The sequence below is a fragment of the Colletotrichum godetiae genome, assembly GCF_030913485.1.
Source record: "Colletotrichum godetiae strain CBS 193.32 chromosome Unknown BDP55scaffold_16, whole genome shotgun sequence".
NCBI lineage: Eukaryota > Fungi > Ascomycota > Sordariomycetes > Glomerellales > Glomerellaceae > Colletotrichum > Colletotrichum godetiae.
In genome coordinates this window covers 741,253-761,680 of record NW_026851264.1, presented here as the reverse complement: position 1 = coordinate 761,680, position 20,428 = coordinate 741,253, and the positions used below count along the sequence as shown (strand labels likewise).

At 52.4% G+C, this 20,428-nt stretch overlaps 5 protein-coding genes across 5 annotated transcripts; 3 read left to right on the top strand and 2 right to left on the bottom strand.

Annotated features, from left to right (window-relative positions):
* Positions 1 to 378: 378 nt before the first annotated feature.
* On the top strand, positions 379 to 2,768 carry BDP55DRAFT_661045 (uncharacterized protein). The gene is made up of 2 exons (XM_060574685.1): positions 379 to 1,511; positions 1,559 to 2,768. The coding sequence occupies exons 1-2, from the start codon at positions 416 to 418 to the stop codon at positions 2,380 to 2,382; spliced, it is 1,920 nt and encodes a 639-aa protein (XP_060430927.1). The 5' UTR covers positions 379 to 415; the 3' UTR covers positions 2,383 to 2,768.
* Positions 2,769 to 3,838: 1,070 nt separating this feature from the next.
* On the bottom strand, positions 3,839 to 5,086 carry BDP55DRAFT_550055 (uncharacterized protein; the record flags this gene model as incomplete). The annotated part of the gene is made up of 1 exon (XM_060568984.1): positions 3,839 to 5,086. The coding sequence occupies one exon, from the start codon at positions 5,084 to 5,086 to the stop codon at positions 3,839 to 3,841; it is 1,248 nt and encodes a 415-aa protein (XP_060430926.1).
* Positions 5,087 to 8,860: 3,774 nt separating this feature from the next.
* BDP55DRAFT_102707 (major facilitator superfamily transporter) lies at positions 8,861 to 11,009 on the top strand. Its single transcript, XM_060565313.1, has 4 exons — positions 8,861 to 9,236; positions 9,299 to 9,426; positions 9,494 to 10,524; positions 10,600 to 11,009. Exons 1-4 carry the CDS (start codon positions 9,109 to 9,111, stop codon positions 10,858 to 10,860), a joined length of 1,548 nt encoding a protein of 515 aa, XP_060430925.1. The 5' UTR covers positions 8,861 to 9,108; the 3' UTR covers positions 10,861 to 11,009.
* A 4,289-nt stretch (positions 11,010 to 15,298) lies between these two features.
* On the top strand, positions 15,299 to 15,914 carry BDP55DRAFT_631005 (uncharacterized protein; the record flags this gene model as incomplete). The annotated part of the gene is made up of 3 exons (XM_060572237.1): positions 15,299 to 15,646; positions 15,703 to 15,840; positions 15,894 to 15,914. The coding sequence occupies 3 exons, from the start codon at positions 15,299 to 15,301 to the stop codon at positions 15,912 to 15,914; spliced, it is 507 nt and encodes a 168-aa protein (XP_060430924.1).
* Positions 15,915 to 16,549: 635 nt separating this feature from the next.
* Positions 16,550 to 18,079, bottom strand: BDP55DRAFT_550109 (uncharacterized protein; the record flags this gene model as incomplete). Its single annotated transcript, XM_060568987.1, has 6 exons — positions 16,550 to 16,991; positions 17,070 to 17,100; positions 17,168 to 17,232; positions 17,303 to 17,420; positions 17,471 to 17,843; positions 17,900 to 18,079. 6 exons carry the CDS (start codon positions 18,077 to 18,079, stop codon positions 16,550 to 16,552), a joined length of 1,209 nt encoding a protein of 402 aa, XP_060430923.1.
* Positions 18,080 to 20,428: the final 2,349 nt, after the last annotated feature.

Here is a 20,428-nt window from a genome sequence, read left to right as displayed (position 1 = left end):
TCGGGATTGAGACATAAACATTGATAGGCCTGCTCGTGAAGGGTAGGTAGGTAAGATAGATTATGGAAGAAATAAAATAGTGTCACGGATACTCTATGTTGTCCAAGGTAAGATGGACCCGGCGGGTTACCCGCAGCTTCCTTCCCCATGCAGATGCTTCTCGCTTCACCTACCGCACCTTCCCGCATGGATGCGAACACTGCTGGCGATTTGGACCCGACAGGAAGGATGGGTGGATAGATCACGTGCGCTAGTCTTCTTCGGGCGTTGCTAACATGGAACCTGTGGAAGCCAATGGTCGAACGCCCCACTATCATCGCGTCGCGTAAGGCACCTTCCTTGAAGTTCCCGGTCGTAGTTTCCGCACCGAACTCAATACCTAGCTTGATCCTCTTACGTCAGCAGCACCGCCCGGATGGGAGCAGGAACGACTGTGGAGAGAGCACCCGCACCTGCACTCAACAGAGCAGAAACCAAAGGCCAAAGCTCCTCCCGCGACCGAAGCTGCCCAGCACCGCACGCCTCGTCTTCTTCTCATTTCACCTCAAAAACGTCGCCGAGTCAATCACTCTGCTTTTTGAACCGCACAATTGGCTGCAATCTCTCCCCGTTCGTCCTCCACCATTTTCGCGAATCGATTGGCTTTCCAACACATCGATCATCATTGATATTGAACGATTTCGACTGGCGCAAGCCAACCATCCACGCCATCCGAGCGCGCAAACGCCTCGACCATCACCCGATATCTTCTAAATCAAATCCCTCCATCATGGCTCGATTGGCCGAATCTCCCGCACCGCCTAACGGCACCCAGTCGGTCAAGATACCCCAGACCACGAAGAACGGCGCATTCAACACCTTCCTCTCATCACCTGGTAAACCCTCCGGTTCACAGTCGCCGCATCCGAATAAGCGCATCAAGAGCCTTGCGCCTACTGGAACCCCCCGGTCGGATATTTCGCGATCCCGTTCGCCGCCTTCGCAAAATCCTTCTCCGCGTCTGCCAGTGAGCCCTTCCCCGCGCAAGGCTTTGAGCGATACCGCCGACGACGTGGATATTGCCGACCGTAGCACGCCCGCCGATACCGTTACTGCCGCTGCTCCCACCGAGACCCCAGAGCCGACCTCGTCCACTGCCCCAGTCACTGCCATGGAGGCTACTTCCGACGCTGAAGCATCCGGTTCTACACCAGAACCTAGTGCGCCCCGGACTGGTGTTGTGTCCTCTGTTCGCAAGACACTTTCCACCGTGGTCAACAATATAACTGGGCAGCGCACTGGTACCACAACTGTCACATCAACTTTTGAACAAACCATTGTGAGCCGCAAGCGGAGCAGAGAACCCGATGTAGAGGAAAGCCCTGTTCCTGCCGATAAGGAGGCCGACGAAGAGATTGAGGCTGCCAATGGCACTGAAGGCAACACCACTATCCAGCTCGGAACCCAATTTGAAGCTGAAGTTGAGGCCGAGGAGATTCGCGCAAAGAGCCCCGTCAAGGAGGCAGTGCAAGGTAAGCTAGATGGACTTTTGACAGGAATTAACACTGACTCGTTCCAGTGGCTTCTCCTGCTGCAGAGGATGCTGAGATCAACGTTGCCACGTCTACTGACAACGCCGACACTGTGGAGGCTGCTCCTACCGAGAATGCCGCTTCAAATGCTGCGGACAACGAGGACGTGGAGATGGACGATCCCCAGAATGGCATTTTCGCATTCGACAAGATCCTTGGACACCGCCGTGACCCGAACGACAAGACCCTCTTTCAAATGCACATCAACTGGAAGCACGACGATCCCACGTGGGAAACTGAACAGACCATTCACGAGGATGCCGAAGAGGCACTCTTTGCCTACTGGGACAGCCTCAAGGGTGGCAGGCTCGGTGCCATGGTCGACAAGAACCTATGGCACGCCCTCAGGGTCGAGAAGCACAAGCAAAAGCCTTCTGGCGCAGTTCAGCTCTACGTTTGCTGGATTGGTTCGCCTGAGCGATCATGGGAGCCCGAGAAGCAGGTTGAAGTGTACGCTCGCCAGCATGTTGAGAACTATTGGAGGTCCAAGGGCGGACGAGAGAAATGCATCAAGGCCGTCGCCATGCCTGTCAAGAAAGGACGCGGCCGCCCTCGTAAGAACAATGCTGCCGAGTCAGATGTCGAGATTGAGGTCTTGAAGGAGGCTATCAAGGAGCCCAAGCCGAGAGCTAGACCCGGACGCAAGCAGAAGCGTGACGAAGTCGAAGCCGAGGAGCCACAGCCTGAGAAGGCGGTAGAAGTAGCCGTTGCAGAGGACAAGCCTGAGCCTGCTGCCAAGGAGCAGTCTGAGGCTGACGAAGAGCCTCCCAAGAAGCGTGGCCGCGGCCGTCCTCGCAAGTCTCTTGTATGAAGTTGTGATGACGACGATGGACTCCTGTGGTAGATTTGATGGCGGATGCTAGATACAACAACTCAACAGCAAGATCGTGGTGAAAGCGACAAAGCTGAGACTTGTTTCGAAAAAGAGATATCTGAGATGGGACAATTGGCCTGGGCAATTTTAAGGATTTGTTATGTATTATACGCCGTGCTCTTTTTTTTTTTTTGTGCTCGTAGCTATGACGGTTCTCACCAGGTATCAATGGAACGATTTGGCTTCAAAGTACGCATTGATTCGACTGGGTTGCCCCGACATGATGGATGGATGGTCTGGGCTATGGGAGAGAAGATTCTCTTTAGAAAACTAAGGGAGATTTCCAATAACTGATATCAATGACTACCCGTTAATTCCTGTCCTGTGAATGAGACCTGGATGGTAGCGGCAGAGTGAAATGTACAAGCAAGCTGGTATCGCGCCAATCACCGCCTCCTCTCCTGTTTCCCCTCCAACCTTGGTGGCAGAGATACACCCCCTCGAGTAGGTAGATGCTGTTCACAAACTATGATGTATATATGGCTTCTCAGGTAACCTACTAATTGTGGACGAGATGTATGAACTCGTTGCTCCAGGCAGTCCGAAGTAAGGTGAGGGCATGTTATCGTCTGAAGCAACCCGCCGCCCAATAATTTCAATCCAATCACTTTACTGCTATATTTTTGGTTCAAATATGCAAGAAAAACATAAGGGTGTGGATAAGGTCGTGTTCCTGTTCTTCTGGTTTGCTATTGATTGCCAAACAATTGCTTTCTGGGTCTTTTCCAAGATCTTTTGATCTCCTGACCATTTTGTCTACCTTCTCACTCACAACACTCTATTTGTAGAGGTTACCCGTTGCATATGTGAGCTGAACAGGAGAATCTCGACTTTGAATCATTTCCAACGTTCTGAAATGAAAGAGTTGGGTGAGGGATTAAGATAACCCAGCTAATGTGCCGCAGCTCGTTAAAACATCCGTCAAACACGGTGAGGGTTCTCTGCCTGGAATAATGATACGATCTACATCAAATTAGACGTTAACAACATGGCTTACGGTAAGCACTTGGTGGAAGTGTTGCTCGTTACAGGACCTACTTTCACAGTGCAAGACATCGGCAGAAATAGGTTTACTATCAGACAAATCATCTAGCCGTAAGACAAGACGGGAAGAACCATTAGACGGAAACGCACACAATCAGGCCATGTTCGTAGTGAAACCATAGAAAAAAAATACAAAGTAGATTGAAGAGATGAAACTCCTTTTCTGGGTGACCCGATCTTGGCCAGTTGATATCTCCCATAAGTACAACAATATATATCTCATCCCCAAACAAAGCGGTATCATTGAAAGAAAGTGTTCTTGCCAAACCAAGTCCCAATTCGCTCATTGCAATCCTGAACTCCTGACATTACTGACATTGGCAGTTTCATTCTGCGAACTTGGTCCACATCATCTACTCATCGGCGCATAGTCCGCAGGATTATAAGCATAAGCCTGCCCATACGACGGATACGCCTGCGGACCCTTGACTCTGTGCTGCGCCGCCTCTGCCGCCTTGGCATGCGCATCCCCGCGGTGCTCCTCCTGCGTCTCCGGGTGTGTGGGCAACTCGGACGAGAAACCCTTGTGATCAAGCGCGGGGCTGGCGTACCCGCTGCTCGCCTCGGACGACGCCATGCTCGTCGGCCGCGAGCTCTGTTGCGATGGGCTCGGCTGACCCTGAGACCATCGCCATGAGTTTGGGTCGGGGGAGAGTTGTGATTGTTGCGACATGGAGTCACGATCGCCCTGTAGGCCCGGAGATGGCTGCGGGGGTTGGAGATTGTTAGAGGATTGCTGCGGGTGGTAGAAGTTTCCGGGGAGTTCGGCGATGAAGGATGTTTGAGGTGGTGCGCTGTGCTGGGAGTAGAGCTCCGACGGTTGATTCTGGTGTGCGCCATAGCTGCCCTGCGAGCCAGGGCGGAAATGTTGCATCGATACCGGTCTTGGGACTTGATAGGGTGTTGTCGGCGACTTGGATTCCGGCCTCGGGCTGCAGTCGGGGCGCTGGTTGAATGACGGGGAATGCGCGCCGGACATGCCTGTGCTGGTGCGGTCGGCCGGGTTGATGGTCGTGAGTTTCCCGTCTGTGATCATGGCCTGCAGCACGCCGGCGTCGAGCAGCTCTGCCTTTTTGATGATCCTAGACACCATTTCCTTGCTCGCCGTCTTGAGCTGCGCCTTGACAAAGTTGACCATGGTGATGTTGCAGCGGATCTCGATATCCTCGCGCAGATACAGTCCATCAGCTGGGACACCGAGCCCGGACATGCCGATTTCGGGCGGCTGGGGCGGTTCGACGCCGGGTTGGTTGCCGTCGATTTTGTACTTGATCCGGATGTCGATGTTCATGGGCGCGTAGGTATGTGTCTGCAAGCCCCAGGGCATATCGTGGAAGCAGCCGTTGAAGCTGATCTTGCCGGAACCCATCTTGCCGATGCCCGGGATGTACTGGATGCGCTCGGTGATTTCGTACCATGTTGAGTAGTACTCGTCGGAGGCGGCATCGCGGGGCGCCTTGATGGGTTTGTGGTCGAGGACGAGGGGGTTGAGGGTGATGACCTCGGAGTGGGAATGGAGGATATCGATACCGAGCTGGCGGGGGATGAAGCCCGGGATTGGGGTGACAGTCGTGTAGACCTCTTTCTTGCGAAGCATCTGTGCGGTTTTGTGTCGTCGCTCTCTTGGGTATCTCGGAGTTATCGTCGATTCGGAGGCTCGATGCGATTGCGATACTATGGGTCGTGAGGATTCAATGGTGTAGAAGTTTGGTTGAAAAGCTGGCTTCTGTCAGATGGCCGGGGGGACATGTGCCAAAAGAAAGGAGACGTAAAAGCTGACGACCCAAACAACAAAAAGCTTCTTGGTGCTGACACTGACGGAGGTGCGCCGCGCGAAGGATGGTGGTCAAGAAGAAAGCCAACCTGCTTAAGGTAAAGCCAAGCCATGGCAGCGCAAGACCTCAGCCCCCCGGGCCGGGACCCTTCCAGTCGCTAGCTCCGAGTTGAGAATGGATATTCGCAAAAAGCATGGCTGCGGTGCTTGGGGTCGCTTGGTGCGTGGTGCTTGGTGGGAAACGCAAAACCACATGCAGGTTCGCTGGGATGTGCTTGGATGCGTGGGATGGTCTGGTGGGCGTCTCACGTCATCTGGGCGTTCGGGAGGGGCAGCTGGAGGCTTCCTGGAGACTGACGGGGACGGGCGTGGAATCCACGGGTGCTGATGATCCGCCTCCGGCGCCACGCTTTATTTTGTGCCTTTGGGTCTTTTGGGGGGGCATTTTTAGGTGCCGTCCCATCGTTGAGACAGGGAGTGCAGGCGGGCTCAGTGAACTTCGGAAGCCTAAACTCGGCACAGCCAGCGTCCTCAGGGAAGCTCGTAGTGACAGAAGCCCGCTAAGCTCGGGCTAAGCGAGGCGAAGGATCACTAGAGCAGCTCCATTCATGCGTATCAGCCAATGAGAGACGTTTGACTGTGGTCCGGAGTGTCTGGCTTCCGTTGCCGACTTAGGTAAGCAATTTTTTACCTCTGATTCGCCGTCGCACCTCCCTGGTTCCTCAGGTTCGTCGGCGGGCGGGGCTCCCCCACCAGCTTCCTCCGCTCTCCGCCGTCGCTGTTCATCCGTCCTCTCCATCCCTGACTTTCTGGCTGTCAGCAAGCACCGTCAAACAAGAACGACAGGGTTTTCCGAGACATTCCCAGGAGCTGGTAGTGGCACAATGGCACCCAAGCTCCCCCTAGCTATCCACAGTCTTTCAGCTCTTTTTCTACTTTGGCAGCTGAATACCACAATGTCGTCCCCTTGAAGCCATTCCCAGCTGGCAGCGACAACAAACCACCCCCTGATCTTCCACGATCTTCACTTTTACCAGGAGTCTTTCAAGTCTTGGGGCGTCCCAGTTCAAGGTCTGAGACGACGGCCATGTCCGGACACGACAGTGACGACCTAGCAAACTCGGATCGTCTTCCTTCGGCCCCGACTAAGCCTCCCAGAAGCGCCAGGTTCCACCATCGCGGCACCACTGACCGCCATCTTGAGTTTGGGCCGTTGAACTCTGGGAGGGGCGCCGGGTGAGGCAGCGGGCGTCGTCGCCGTGAACGGCTTTGAACCTCTTTGTGCGTTTTCGATCGACAATGAGCTCGTCGACTTTCTTCAGAAGCTTGGCCTTTTGACGTGTCGCCGCCAGTGGACGTTCAATGAACGTCTCACATTGTGGATGCCGCTGACTGCTGCATCTTGCAACGACGCTCGACAAAGCTGGGCTTCGGAATCGCCATCGTCCTCCCGGAACATCACCCGAATGACCACCTCGGAATAACTTACGGCATTGCGAACAAGCGAGTTTGACTTTCCATAGCCTATGGTAATAGGCATTGGCAACATTCGAGGCACACGGTCACATATAATCGTTTGTGGTCACCTCTTCTCTCCCAAGTGCGATGCGAAGGGACAATAAAGTTCCGAATCGTCTCTTCGGTGGTATTTATGCTTACCAAGAAGCGGCAGAGGATCGAGTCGACCTTGGACATCGCCAAGCGGCGCTGCTGTTGAGGTCGCATCACAGCGGAGCGCATTTGTCATCGAGCCAGCCCCTTTCGGGCAGCTGCATGCGACACCTTGTTCCGCTGTGCAGGTGCTGCAGTCGAGATTCGATATCTCTGGGGTCTCAACGCAATGCGCTACGTCTGCGTCACTGCGTGTACGGAGTATCCTCACGGAGCACGGCAGTACGGAGTAGTACGACCTCCCTCTCTCGGCCGAAGATGCAGCCCTTCACCACCAAAGCCGCAGAAGCCGCCCGCCGCGCCAAGATTGTTCCTGTCCCCCAATGCCACATGGCCAGTGTCATGTCTCAGAGGGCTTTTGGGATGTATCCGTACGGTGTGGGTTGCTGACCTGCAAGTTCCACCGAGGTAATTGTTTCACGCCTCGTCCACCTCTCTGCAGCGTCTGCAGCGTCCGACTGCAGCGTAACCTCGGGATATCGACATGTTTTACCGCGGGTGGATTGCAGAGACGATCTGCCAGCACGATTCAACCGATGGCAACATGAGTACCCGCGGTTATCATCAACTGCTCTAGCGCCTGTTGGTTGCGTTCCAGGCACCCGATACATCAATCCTATGGCGTCTCCCTTACAGAAACTCATGCATTTACTGCAACTTGCAGTCAAGCTGAACCAAAGAAATGTCAAAGATTCCATGGCTGTGCCGGTAAAATGGTTTCCCGGCCCTGCACCGCTGCCATACAGCCGAACATGGGACGAATAGAATTGGAAGGACATTAACTTTCGATAATCACCGACACTGGACGAACATTCAACCTGGGAGCACCATCTCCGTCCAGATGTTCATTCTCGTGGTGGCCTCTTGGAATTCGAACATTCGATCTGCCGAACATTGAGACTTCACCTCGTGATCAAAGAAGGGTTTGAAAAGGAGCCTCTTCGAGTTTATTCGAGTCTTAGACACAAATATTCAAAACTAAGTTAGGCCGGCGGGATAGTAGTCTATCCCAACCTGACGGACTGGCAGCCCTTTCGTTTCAAGCTTCCGCGTCACCAACTTCAATGAGGGCGGCTGGCCTTCCACTCACTTCATTCCGTATCCTTGACTCGCTCGAGTAAACCAACGGCTCCCGTTCCGAGTTTCTCTTCCAGTTTCCACAGACCGGCACTATTGCGGAAGGCTCGGTTTCTCGGAGAGCAAGGGCTTGAAGTGCGCTAGAGGCTCCGCATCACGTTGCAGCAGTGCGTTGAGTCTACGACTCTACGCGTACGCTGGCAGTTCAACCTCACTTGCCGATCCCAGTTGCCGAAGACAAAATGCCCTAGCTTTCTTGGCACTGTTGATACCCCTCGAGATTGCAACTCAACAGGCCTCATTGGCTCTACTGAGCGAGTCGGGACCTGCACGTGGAGCCTCCGACGAGCCAAAGTGGGTGTCTTCCCCAGGATTGCGGGGGCGGGCAGGGCGGAGAACCTGGGGGAATCATCTCGAGGCGGCGTTCATTTGGAGATTGAGACTTAACAGGCGAACATTACTCGAGAATGATGAGTTTTCGAGATCTTCGTATCTTTCTTGTTCGTGGTGTTCTAAGTGAGCTTCAAAGACTATCTGCTTGATGCCATCATGGCAGTGCTGATCTCCCGCATCGATGCTGCAATGGTCGTGTCCCGGCATCTTTGATACAACCCAGTCCACAATTGGAGGAGTAAGGGACAATCTTCTCAGGAAGAGATGCGTCCAATACAACCTCGATGGATGGCGTATCCCTACCCCGCAGGCAATCCCACTCTGATGGAGCCCTAAACAAGGAGGGTGCGGCAACGCCAAAGATGCAGCTCTGGTCCCCAATAGAGTCGTGCCCGGTAAATGCTTGGGATGCTTGGGGGTTGAGCTAGGGACATGGGTACGGCATTTTGACCAGGTTGTATTCTTTGCCAACGTCTACGAGGTACTGTTGGATTTAAATAGACGACCACGGTCCTCTTCTCAGTAAATGTTGGCAACTCATCCCTCGAGTATCCGGTCTGACTTTGACGACTGTAGGCCAGTATCTCAGAAACGCACTCTGAGCTTCCAACTGTAAGCTTGGGAGAGTCGCCTTGAGGTTCACTTGACCTTCTCTCGGGTTTAGTAAGACGTTGCCTGAACTAGTAAATATCTCAACCTTCATCATGTCTACGGAGAAGGAGGTTCCTCGGGGCACTCACGTCGAGGGCACCGAGGACCACGCTATCAGTGCTGCTCCCGTCCATGACAGTATTCACAATGCAGCTGGAAAGGGCCAGCTTGCTACCGACAAGTGAGTAGCCTCATGTTCGCTTCCAATGTCTATCGCGCTTGATACTAACTACGCCTCAACAGATATGGCCACTCCCTCGTCGAATTCGACCCGGTCGCGGTACGAAAGCTACGGTGGAAGCTCGACTTACATACCATTCCTACCGTAGCATTACTGTATCTCTTCTGCTTCATCGACCGTGCTAATATTGGTAAGTCATACCATCGAATCCCGTCATGCCCCGACTGGTCCTATGTTTGCTTACACCCCATCCCCAGGTAACGCAAGAATCGCCGGCCTCGACAAAGACCTCGAACTCAAAGGCTACGACTACAACATGATCCTCTCCGTCTTCTACATCTCCTATATCCTCTTCGAGATCCCCGCCACAATCGCCTGCAAAGCAATGGGCCCCGGCTGGTTCCTCCCCATCACCACTCTCTTCTTCGGCATCGTCTCCATTTGCACCGCCTTCGTCCAGGACCGCGCCGCCATCTGCGGCGTCCGCTTCCTTCTCGGCATCTTCGAGGCCGGCATGCTCCCCGGCATCGCATACTACCTCTCCAGATGGTACCAGCGCGCCGAGTTGACGTTCCGCCTGTCACTCTACATGGTCATGGCACCCCTCGCCGGCGCGTTCGGCGGCCTGCTCGCATCCGCGATCCTCACACTCGACTCCTTTGGCAGTCTGCACCGCTGGCGTATGATTTTCGCCATCGAGGGCATCGTCACTGTCGTTCTGGCCATCATCTCCTTCTGGACTCTTACCGACAGACCCGAGACGGCAAGGTGGTTGACGCAAGAGGAGAAGGACCTCTGCATCGCCCGCGTGAAGTCGGAGCGCGTCGGTGCCACGGAGGTGATTGACAAGATTGATAAGACGAAGCTGAAGCGCGGTATGCTCAACCCCGTCACCCTCGAGATCGCCGTAATCTTCCTCTTCAACAACATCACGGTGCAAGGCTTGGCCTTCTTCCTCCCTACTATTGTCAGCAACATTTACCCGACCTTTTCGACGGTCCAGAAGCAGCTGTACAGCGTGCCACCCTACGTTGTTGGCGCGTTCTTCACGGTGGCCTTCCCCGGGTTGAGTTGGTACCTTGACAGAAGGCAGGTTCTCATCGCGATGAGCGCGCCGATGGTGATGACGGGGTATATCATGTTCCTCGCGTCAAAGGTAGCTCGCGTGCGTTACGGAGCGACGTTCCTCATTGCCAGTTCCGCCATGGTTATGGGCCCCATGTCCAACGCCCACATCAGCGCTAACGTCGTGAGCGATACGGCGCGAAGCAGTGCCATCGGTCTCAACGTAAGTTACACCCTTCCCCTCTTCTACCCCTGAACATCCAACCAGACACAAAAGCTAACACTCTTCCCAACACAGGTCATGTTCGGCAACATCGGCGGTCTCATCTCAACATGGTCCTACCTCTCCTGGGACGCGCCCGACTTCCACATCGGCAACGGTCTCAATCTCGGCGCGGCGAGCATGATTTTCATCCTGGCTACCGCGGCGTGGTTTTGGATGAAGTGGGACAATAAGCGCCGCGACGATCGGAGTATCGAGGAGGAGCTTGCTGGGTACTCGGAGCAGGAGATCCGGGATTTGGATTGGAAGCACCCTGCTTTCCGGTGGAGGACCTAAATTTCCACTGGCGCTTTGGGTTGGAGTGGAATGGATTGAGATATATGTACGGTGGCTGACTCCCGGCTTGATATACATACCCGCGGAGGGTTAGATGGAGGGTGATCATGAAATGCTACATGACTTATGATAATGAAAGGATATCGCGCTTTGCTATACCAGTGTGACCACGCGGCACTAATACCTACCCCGTAGGTCATGGAAAATATTGTCTTCCGAGCTCGGAACCTTAGTCTTGATAAACTGGCTCAGGGAGCATGGAGAATATTGTACGGCGAGATAAGTGGCCGATGGGCTCTGATCTTGGTCGGCCCTACCCCTGACTATTCCACCTTGATACTCTGGGTGTACATGATTTTAGGTCATCGCGAAGACTGCCTTACTCGGGGTGCGCATGTCAAGCCACTCAAGGGCACGACAACATGTCTCGAATGGCTAACTTCACATATGCAATGCCTATCAGAGATGGAGACCTTACGACAACAAGAGCCACTTCCCAATTTCCCTGCTCTGCTGATTCATCAGGTCCACCTTTGACGCCAATTTCTGCTGCAGCGGATGGGGGAACAAGCTTTACTCTGATGGCGACTTGGGTGGGTCTGAACTCGTGTTATGAGAGTGAACACAGTTGAGGAAACATATGGGAAGGAAATGCTACACCCAGCACGGGAGCAAAGCCATCGCCCAACAGTTCCAATCGAGCTGAAACGTAACACGATATTGTCCACAGGGTTTGTAACATGGGCGTTATCCACATCTAGTACGTGTATTCAAAAGCGCAGGGTTTCCTATCGAGTACGGAACAGCGATAGAGTATCTGTTTTTGAGGGGTGTAGTCTTTGCATCTAACTGCCGTAAATCAGAGTCGATTGGCGGATGTGATTGAAAATAATATCAATACCGCCTAGTCTCATATTCCCTCATAGACCTATTCTCTCGCCAATCCGCACTGGACAGCGCCATAAGACATCGAATGAGCCATGGAATGTTCATTCCTTGAATCCCAACTCCCTATGGCGTTTGTTGCTGCTCGTAGTACCGGCACTCAAGCCGCGTACCCGAAAGATGCATTGAATTCTCACCTGTGATCACATGCTCTTTCAACGTTTCGCGCCGCCGTCATCTGTAGCTACTGTGCTCTTGGGCTAGCTCCGGAAATGTCGTCGCGAGGTCGCGTATAACAGACATCATCATTGGGCAATCATATGGAAAACAACCCCTGTTGTCCCAAACCCAACTGGACTGCACGGCGATTCGACCGTTGCTCGCAAGAATGGAATGCCAAGATGTCCAATCCTCATCAACTCATCAATCAGCAGCTTTCTAACCACAGGGTCGGGACCTCCAGGGGTCGCTTGACTTGCCAGACAACGGTCGCTCACCTCGCAGTTGAAATTGACTTTGACAGAAACGTCTACTCGACCGGCATTGAGATCAGGACCTACCCGTCTACTTTACTTCAGCATCAGTGAGCGGCACGCAGGATAGGCCGGACCTTCGCCAGACACACGTCCAGCACGCACCACACCAACGCAGGCCATAGCTCCGATCAAACCATGAGATCCCTGTTCCGCGGGGCATTGTGCCTGAGATACCCGAACTCCGAGCTCCCCGCTCCCCGCACCGCAGATTACAGTCGCGGATCCGAAGGGCCCTGAGACTGGTAGCGATTGGCTTACATCCGGAACATTTATGTCTTCGCTTGGTCGTTGGCGGACTTTTTGACAAGCTTTTAGCCGTCGTTGATCTTATCTTGCGGCTGATTTGAACGCATTGTCCATCCCAAATATCGGAAAGTCTGTCAACTCACTAGTTCGGAATGTGGGCTGTTCTCATCAGTTGGAAGAATCCCAAGCGTGGGGTCACTATCAGATATGAAGAGAGAAGTGACGTTGTTAATAGATTACGACTAGTTGAATCAACTTCTGACAGACTGAACTTTCGTTTCGCGATGCTGAGAAACCCTAGCATCAAGATGTTAATCTCCCAGATCCCCTACGCTAACGCAGGGGAAATGCCCTACAACAGGGTCTTTAGGTTTGCCCCTGACTACAACCTCTGGGGCACCTCAATCAGGCTGCCCTGTCGAGTCGCATTTGACAAAGCCCCCGCTGGCTGGCGAGACCTCGAGCGATGGATACTTCACACTCGAGACACCACTGTGGACGACAACCTTTCCTGTTATGCAACCTTCAGACGAAAGGATGGGAAAGTGGCCTGTTGCTACCCTCCCTTTTGATTCCTCCACTTAGCCGTCACAGGGAGCGGAATCCCCATAAGCTTGAGCTTATTGTCGAGGCTCGTCGCCTCGTTTTCCTCGCTTGTCACTTTCACTCATCCAGCGAGTGGCCAGTCTCGTAGAGTTTGTCGAACCTGGACATCACTCACAATTTGTTTGGACTGCTGTCTTAGCATTGTTTATCCGTCCTGGCTGTGAACAGTGCTTTCGTCTCACAGGCCTCAATCCGGCCGAGGTGTGCTCGCTAATTTGCTGGTCATCGGTTGCAATGATTCCGCCGGCGCTTTCACGTTAGCACAGCCCGGCCGAGTCAGGTATCACTTATGGGGTCATTATATAGCGTGAATGCCACCTCTAGAATCACGCGCGCTTACACTTGTCGCGCCTGTCAGTCATGCTGTTTCGTACCCGTGTCTCTGGCTCAACAGCATGCACACCAACTTGGCATTCGGGATCGGCCTTTTGCCAAGATGCGCCGAGTAAACTGTTCGCGCATCATGCTGGGCACACAAATCCTGGGCACTTGAAGGCATCATGGTTTCATTGGTGTGCGAAGGAACATAATATTCACTCTTTTAAGGAATACCTGACATTTGTTAGCGATACCCGTATCAAAATGGCGTGATGGGACATGATGCACTAAGCAGAGTGTACATTCTGATCGGACAACCCCTGGATTGAAGATATTCTGCTCGATCATAGCGCGGGACGTTTGAATGAACGTCCCTCGACACGGGAGCGAGCGTCACCTAAGCCCACGATGGCGCGCAGAAGATCCAGAAAACGGGCTTCATCCCGCAAACCCAATGGCGTAGGGGCATTTCAACGGGAGCCAAAATAAATAGGATAAGCCACGCGAAGGTTTGCTGAATTCCGAGGAAACGTTTTCCCTTGTGGGAGGCCGAGAAGAGGTTGCGAGGTGGGCGCGAATCGGAGGGGACAACAACCGAATCCCAAGGCCCGCTAGGGTGCTTCAAAAGTCGCTTTGAGCACTCATGTTAGGCAACTGGACGACGCAGCATACTTGGCACTAATACGGCCTGTGGCAATGGCTGGCCTCTCTTGGATGTCCGTGGTACTGTGGGAGCTGGGCAAAGTAAAACAGGATCTCAACACCAATGTCTAGTCTTTTCGAATGCGAAGAGGCAAGGAGGGCTGCACGAAACGAATTAGACCGCCGACCTGCAGTTCTTGAGGACGGGTGTCTGAACTGCCATCCGTTCCTTTTTGAACAGGATGGTGCCACCATTTCGATGTCCATTTGTATGTAGCATCACCTAACAGCAGGAGATGACTAACCCAAAGGCTAGCCTGTTGTGGCTGTGGACAATTTTTTAAGCTTCTCGGGAGCATGGCTGTTTTGAGTAAGGACATTTTTGGGCAGAAGAAACGCCCATCAGACGAGTCATGGATGTAGCCATGTTGCAAGTCGGCACGAGTAACCATGTGGCCAAAGGTGCCCCAAGAAGACGGTCGAGAAAGGGATCAAAAGACTAGGCGAGGCGGGAAAGGATGGTCACCATTTCCAAAGAGAGTTCGAAGTCCGAGACGTGAAGTTGTGACGTCTGGTAGGGTGCCGTCGGCGGCTCTGTTCAAGCAAACCATGACCCATCAACATGTTCGGACTCCCTTCTCTGCCCTACTGAATCGCGGCCAGGGGAAGGGGGAAAAGATGAGCTGCCGACAGGGAGACCCGAGGATGTGATTCGCGGGCTGTGTAGCTACTCTGATACCCTGCACCTCAATGCATCGTCTGTGCAGATAGACAATCAGGGAAATCCTTCCTTCGTCCCAACGTTATCAAGGTTCGAAACAAGAAGCACAGCGACTCGGCGACCGCCCCAAAACACTCTAGAAAGTCTATCATCCGGAAGTTTCAACCTCCATCGCTGGCCCGCCTTCGTGCTTCCTGTTGGATAGCCCCCCCACCAGGGGCCTCATCTCATGATTTTGCTTCGTGAAGTTGGGGCCGGTCTGGATAATGTGCGTCTCGCCGTTTGGACTTATAAGACCAGACGCCCGCCCGGTCGATTATACCAACATTACTTGCTTCTGCACTGGATCTGGATTCGGACAATAGGACAATATCGTCAACAGCAGCGAACGGTCATTACTCGCCCTCGGACAGGCTCCAACAACTTTAATTTCAACTATATACAATCTTTTTCGAATAATCGTAAATCACCACCAACCGTCAAAATGAAGGCCTACGCTGTTGTCCTGTCCCTCGCTACCCTGGCCGTCGCCCAGATGAACGGAGGAGCCGCTCCCGTTCCCGCTCCCGCCCCGGCGGCCGGAGATACCCCCGCTTGCGCCGAGGCGAAGATTCTGGCTGGTGGCATTGCCTTGAACATTGAGGTTCAGCAGCAGGAGGTCAACGGTGTCAATGCCGTCATGCAGGCACTTCAGGCCAACCCTCCCAACCCCCAGCAGTTCCAGACCGCCAAGTCCAACCTCCTGTCCTTTGTCAGCGACGGTATCCAGGTCAGACAGGCCAATCAGCTTATCGCTCCCTCCGGCAACATGGCCACCCAGGGACTCGCTGTTGTAAGTAGTCATGACTTCTATGACCTTCTAGATACGTGTGTTAATATCAGGCCTAGGTCGCCAATGCGCAGCTCTCTGAGTTGCAAAAGGTTGCTGGTCTTACCGGCAATCCAGCACAAGATATGCCCGTGGTCCAGTCACTCATGATGGATTTCTCTGGCGGTATCAAGAAGAACATGGAGAATCAGCAAATGGTATGTTAAACGCCCTCTCACGGCCTCATATCGGCGCTAACCCACAACCCCAGGCCGTTCAGGGCGCTTGCTAGAGAACTTCAGTTCAGTTGGTCGACATGTTTGGAAGCGGTGCACGGGGAACAGCTTATGGGCAACGGCGTTTAGCGGCTTTGTCCCACTTACTTCTTTAATCATTTAAATCATGGGAGCTGGGCGGTTGGGACTTTGGCGAAGTTGATCCTCGCTGGGCCTTCATTCGGAACGAGTTTGCCTGTTAGGTTTACTTGAATACCAGTCATCCGACAACTTTCTTAGTTGCACATCTTTCAGCCGGATCCAGGCCGCTGCTTCTTATTAGAATACGACCACTTGCTGATGAGCATCAAGAACGTGGTCTAAGAAATGCTTAACCGTGCTCGCGTCGCCGTGACTGCGCGAGTATAAGACTGTATAATCAGTAAGACTGGTATACTTGCATGGATTATTGACCAGACAGGTTGACAGCCTGGGTGAAACGATCAGCAGCCGTTGCAGATCACAGCATTGGGCCAGTGGTGTTATCCTCTCCGGTGCATACTGTGACATTAGAAGTTTGAACTAATAGACTGCTATTACAATTACTACAAAAGTACACAAATGCTCGCACATATTTCCCCCCCGCCAGAAAAGGCCTCGCTCACAACGTTTAGGCGATGAAAATACCGTCCAACTCACAAAATTCCATGTTCTATACCGGCCTCCATCGTTTTGAAGCCGAAGTCTCTGCTGCTAGTGCTTTCTCGTCGTAGGATACAGTAACTACATCGGTACGAACAGTGCCCCTGTCCTCGGGCCGACTTAGCTGGCTGCCGATAGATGCAGCTGTTTGAGGTTGTGGTCTCCCTTCCCTGGGAAAGATGTTCTCTTGGCTGTCCCCTTCAACGATGGTAAATCCGAGGTCATCTCGGGGCTTTGCTCTCGCTTTGCGTTGGCCTAGTTCATATTCGTAGTTTCCATACACGCGCGAGGGGCGATAGTTACTTGGTGCTGATCCCGTATTGTTCTCAGAGGATTTAGCCGTTGGCCTCGATGCTCTTGCAGATGAGAAGGGATTTCGTTTGAGGATCAGCTCTAGGAGCGGGTGTAAGACAGGGATAGAGCTTGCAATAATGATGGTGCTGCCTTCGATCCTGTAAACTCTAGTCAGAAGGGTTTGATCACCGCCACGGCTGCGACTCTGCAGAACCGAGACGCCGACTGCGACTTACACGGTCCAGACTACTAAGTCAGGTGTCTCGTCTATATGAATGTAACACGTTCAGTCAGCCAGCTGGTACCTTGGATATCTCGTGGAGAGAGGCCTTACATGAGTAATCTTCGCTAGCGAGGAGCGGAAGGCGTGTTGTTTTGTAAATGGCGACAACGCCGGAGCTGTTATGGAATCCTGTCAACCACACTAGCGAAGTAAGAGAGAACACAGCCACGATAGTGAAATGCTTACATGGCGCCAATGCCAAGAGCACAAGATAATGCAATTTTTTTCTTCAATGCCATTTGCAGGCGGAGCAGGACGATGGCCGGATACACAGCTAGGTAGACATCAACGAATGCCGAAAATGCTGCACCTCGAATCAATTTCTGATCCATACTTCAGTCTCATACGACTTACTGCCAGCATAAATGGAGAAATTGATGAGAATTTCCGGGCTGAAGCAGGTCCCCTCAATAGAGAAGTCCCATAATGAGCTCGTTGGTGTGTACCGTCCTATCAGAAGCCCAACAGTCACAAAAAGTGTCAACTGATACCATATCGCCATCCACCACAGGAACCACTTGTGGTATGCACCAGGGTTCATCAATCGTGTCAAGAGCGATACTACCGCCAGTTTAGGTAGACCAAATGACATGATGCCGGGGCATTGAGCAGCGGTCGTCCATAACATTCCATCTTCTTGTTGCTCCAAGGTGAGTAGTTCGAGATGTTTGCCAATACCGGAGTATACTGCAAGTGTCGAAAGCGAAGTGGAAATGTAACCACACACCTGCTATTATCAGAAAATGTCCGAAGGGGCAGTGTGAAGAGTATTGCAAGGCGCACCAGCCCAGCAATGACAAAATAATCGTCGCTGTGAAACTTCCTCATGATCTTCCACCTGACAACCACTCTGCCAAGGACAAATATCGTGCTCAAAGCGGTGAAGATCCAGCAAACTGTGATGATGCCTGGACCTTTGTCTTGGGCCTTCCAGGCATCGGAGCCCTTTTCTAGACCTGACATGGTGGGTTGTATTCTAGCAGTGTGCGGTGAAGACCTCGGCGCATGCGAAATAAAGAACGGGGGAAACGGGCACGAACCATGGAACACGAGTGTGGCTCGAATATTTGGGAAGCAGACTGTGGGATCGCCTGAGTTTATCACGAGGAGTATTTCCTTGATGGCCTCTTCAGAGCCTGACTGCGGAAGCAGCTCCTGTTCCCCTTGCAACAGTTCGATTTATCTACTCTCCACGTCATATTACAAACATGAAAGAATGATTCAAAGGGCCCCCAGAGGTTGATTCAAGATATGTAGGCAGGGAAGGGTAATGATTGCCACGGTCGTCTTGCAAGGGACGAGTAGGTGGTGTTGGAAGTGAGCACAGAACCTGATGGTGTTGGAAGATGACAGGCGATTGGAGATAATGTCCAGCCCCTGCCCTATGTGCATTTCCGTTTTCATGCTTTGGTCCTTACCTCCATTATCGAGTGCAGTTTCCCAGTCCTGATCTGGCCGAGTCATCAGGTCGAGCAAACTGGGGTGCTTGCCAAACATCCTGAAGGGATCCAGCACACGCCATAAAGGATTCGACAAGGATGGCTGGCAAATAGTTGTGCCGAGCAATCAATTTGTTCATTCGACCAACATACAAATTTTCAGTCCATCAAAGAAAGGCACTGATCCCTGTATTAACTCCCTAGCCGAGCACCGGGGTAAGCTCTGATCGCAGCCTGTTCCTACTTAGGGACTAAAGCGGAGTTGAGTGATGTTGGTAAAGGCACAGTACTGAAGTAATACGAGATTGAAGGCTCCCGTACATCCTGTAGAGCGGGCAATAATGAGATGGTATAGTCAAGGCGAAAGGGGGACTGGAAGATAAAATATCAGTGACAACTTCCCATGCCCCGATTTCACTTGCGGTACACATGCTGTCTGGCTGATCAAGAGCTGCAGCCAAGATTGCCAGAACCCAGCCGGATGCTCATCCCTGACCCGGTTCCATTGTCCTCTCTACCGACATGCATTGGTGGAAAGATCTTGCGTTGCCACCAATGCAGACTACTATCTCCCATGATTATAATTGGTTGTTATTACCTGGCATGTTGGTCTAGACAAATGATGCGAGTGTTTGCTTGCTCAAAGACCACTACCACAGCATCGCCCCCTGCTCGGGCTTTCTGGAGACCCTCCCGCCATGACCATCAGGTGAGCTTTGAATGTGCGCTAAGTATGGTTATAGAAACTTGTTCATACCAGGCGTTGCACAAAAGAAAATGTTCGCTTCTCTTAGTTCTTCATTGGGTCCATCCTCGGACCTTGAAACGGCAAATACGACGTATCATGTGGGCAAAGGCATTACGCAAATAATTCTCACTAATGATATCTCTTGATTTATTTTCAAGCCATAGAACCAGGCGATGACGGCGCATTTACGTGCCAAGTAGTAGCGATTGATACTGCTGCTAAGGGTCCATGGCCCGATTGCGTGCGTTTTCGCAAAGGTGAAGCATGCGCCATCTTTAGCTAACCTCATGTATTGTCGAAAATATGAGATTCTGTGACTGGGTAGAAGTTCAATCAGTCTTTCGGTTATGCAAGCCATGGCTTTTCATCCCACCTAAGACAAATCTTGTCAGGTAAGCACTCAATCAACAGAATCATGAACACAAGCACAACAGCCATTAAGCTACACGCGCGGGGAAGTGTGAGAGCGCATGAAGGGAGTGACCCTTGATAACGCCATCTCTTCCGACGAGGGTGATATGCGAATGAGCCCTGTCTCACTTGCAGCTTGACCATTGAGGCATATTTGCTTTGGGCAGGAGAGACTCCGGTCTCTGGTCGAGTATCACGACAAGTTTGATACGGTTCCTACGAGCAAGCGAAGATCTGAAGACCTATTAAGAATGGCTGACGAGGCTGAAACTGAGACTTATTTTGCTACTAATACTTGGCTGAAGGTTTTCGACCCTGTCGTAGCTTGCTACTCGCGTTCTGGTAGGTGCTACAGGAAAGATAACTTACGCCGCAGTCATTAGAATGGTCATTTACATGTAAAGTATTGAGAGTGCGTGATAAGAACTTCCCGGGGAACGAGCTCCGAGTCCCTCATATATCTTGATACTCCACGACTGTATGAGCTCGAACATGTAATCACAAGTAATCAAGTCAATCACAGTAAAATTGACGTCCCAGGTCTGTTCAGGAGTCAGGAGGTCGTGGAAATGTAGGTATAACGAGCCGCTCGATTGTGCTAAGTCCAGAAGCGATCTGGGCTTTTTGAAACTGTTGATACATCATATTCTCTCACACACCGAGTCTGTGACACGAGACGGGCACATGAGTCGTCAGTGAACGCCAAGATCGCCA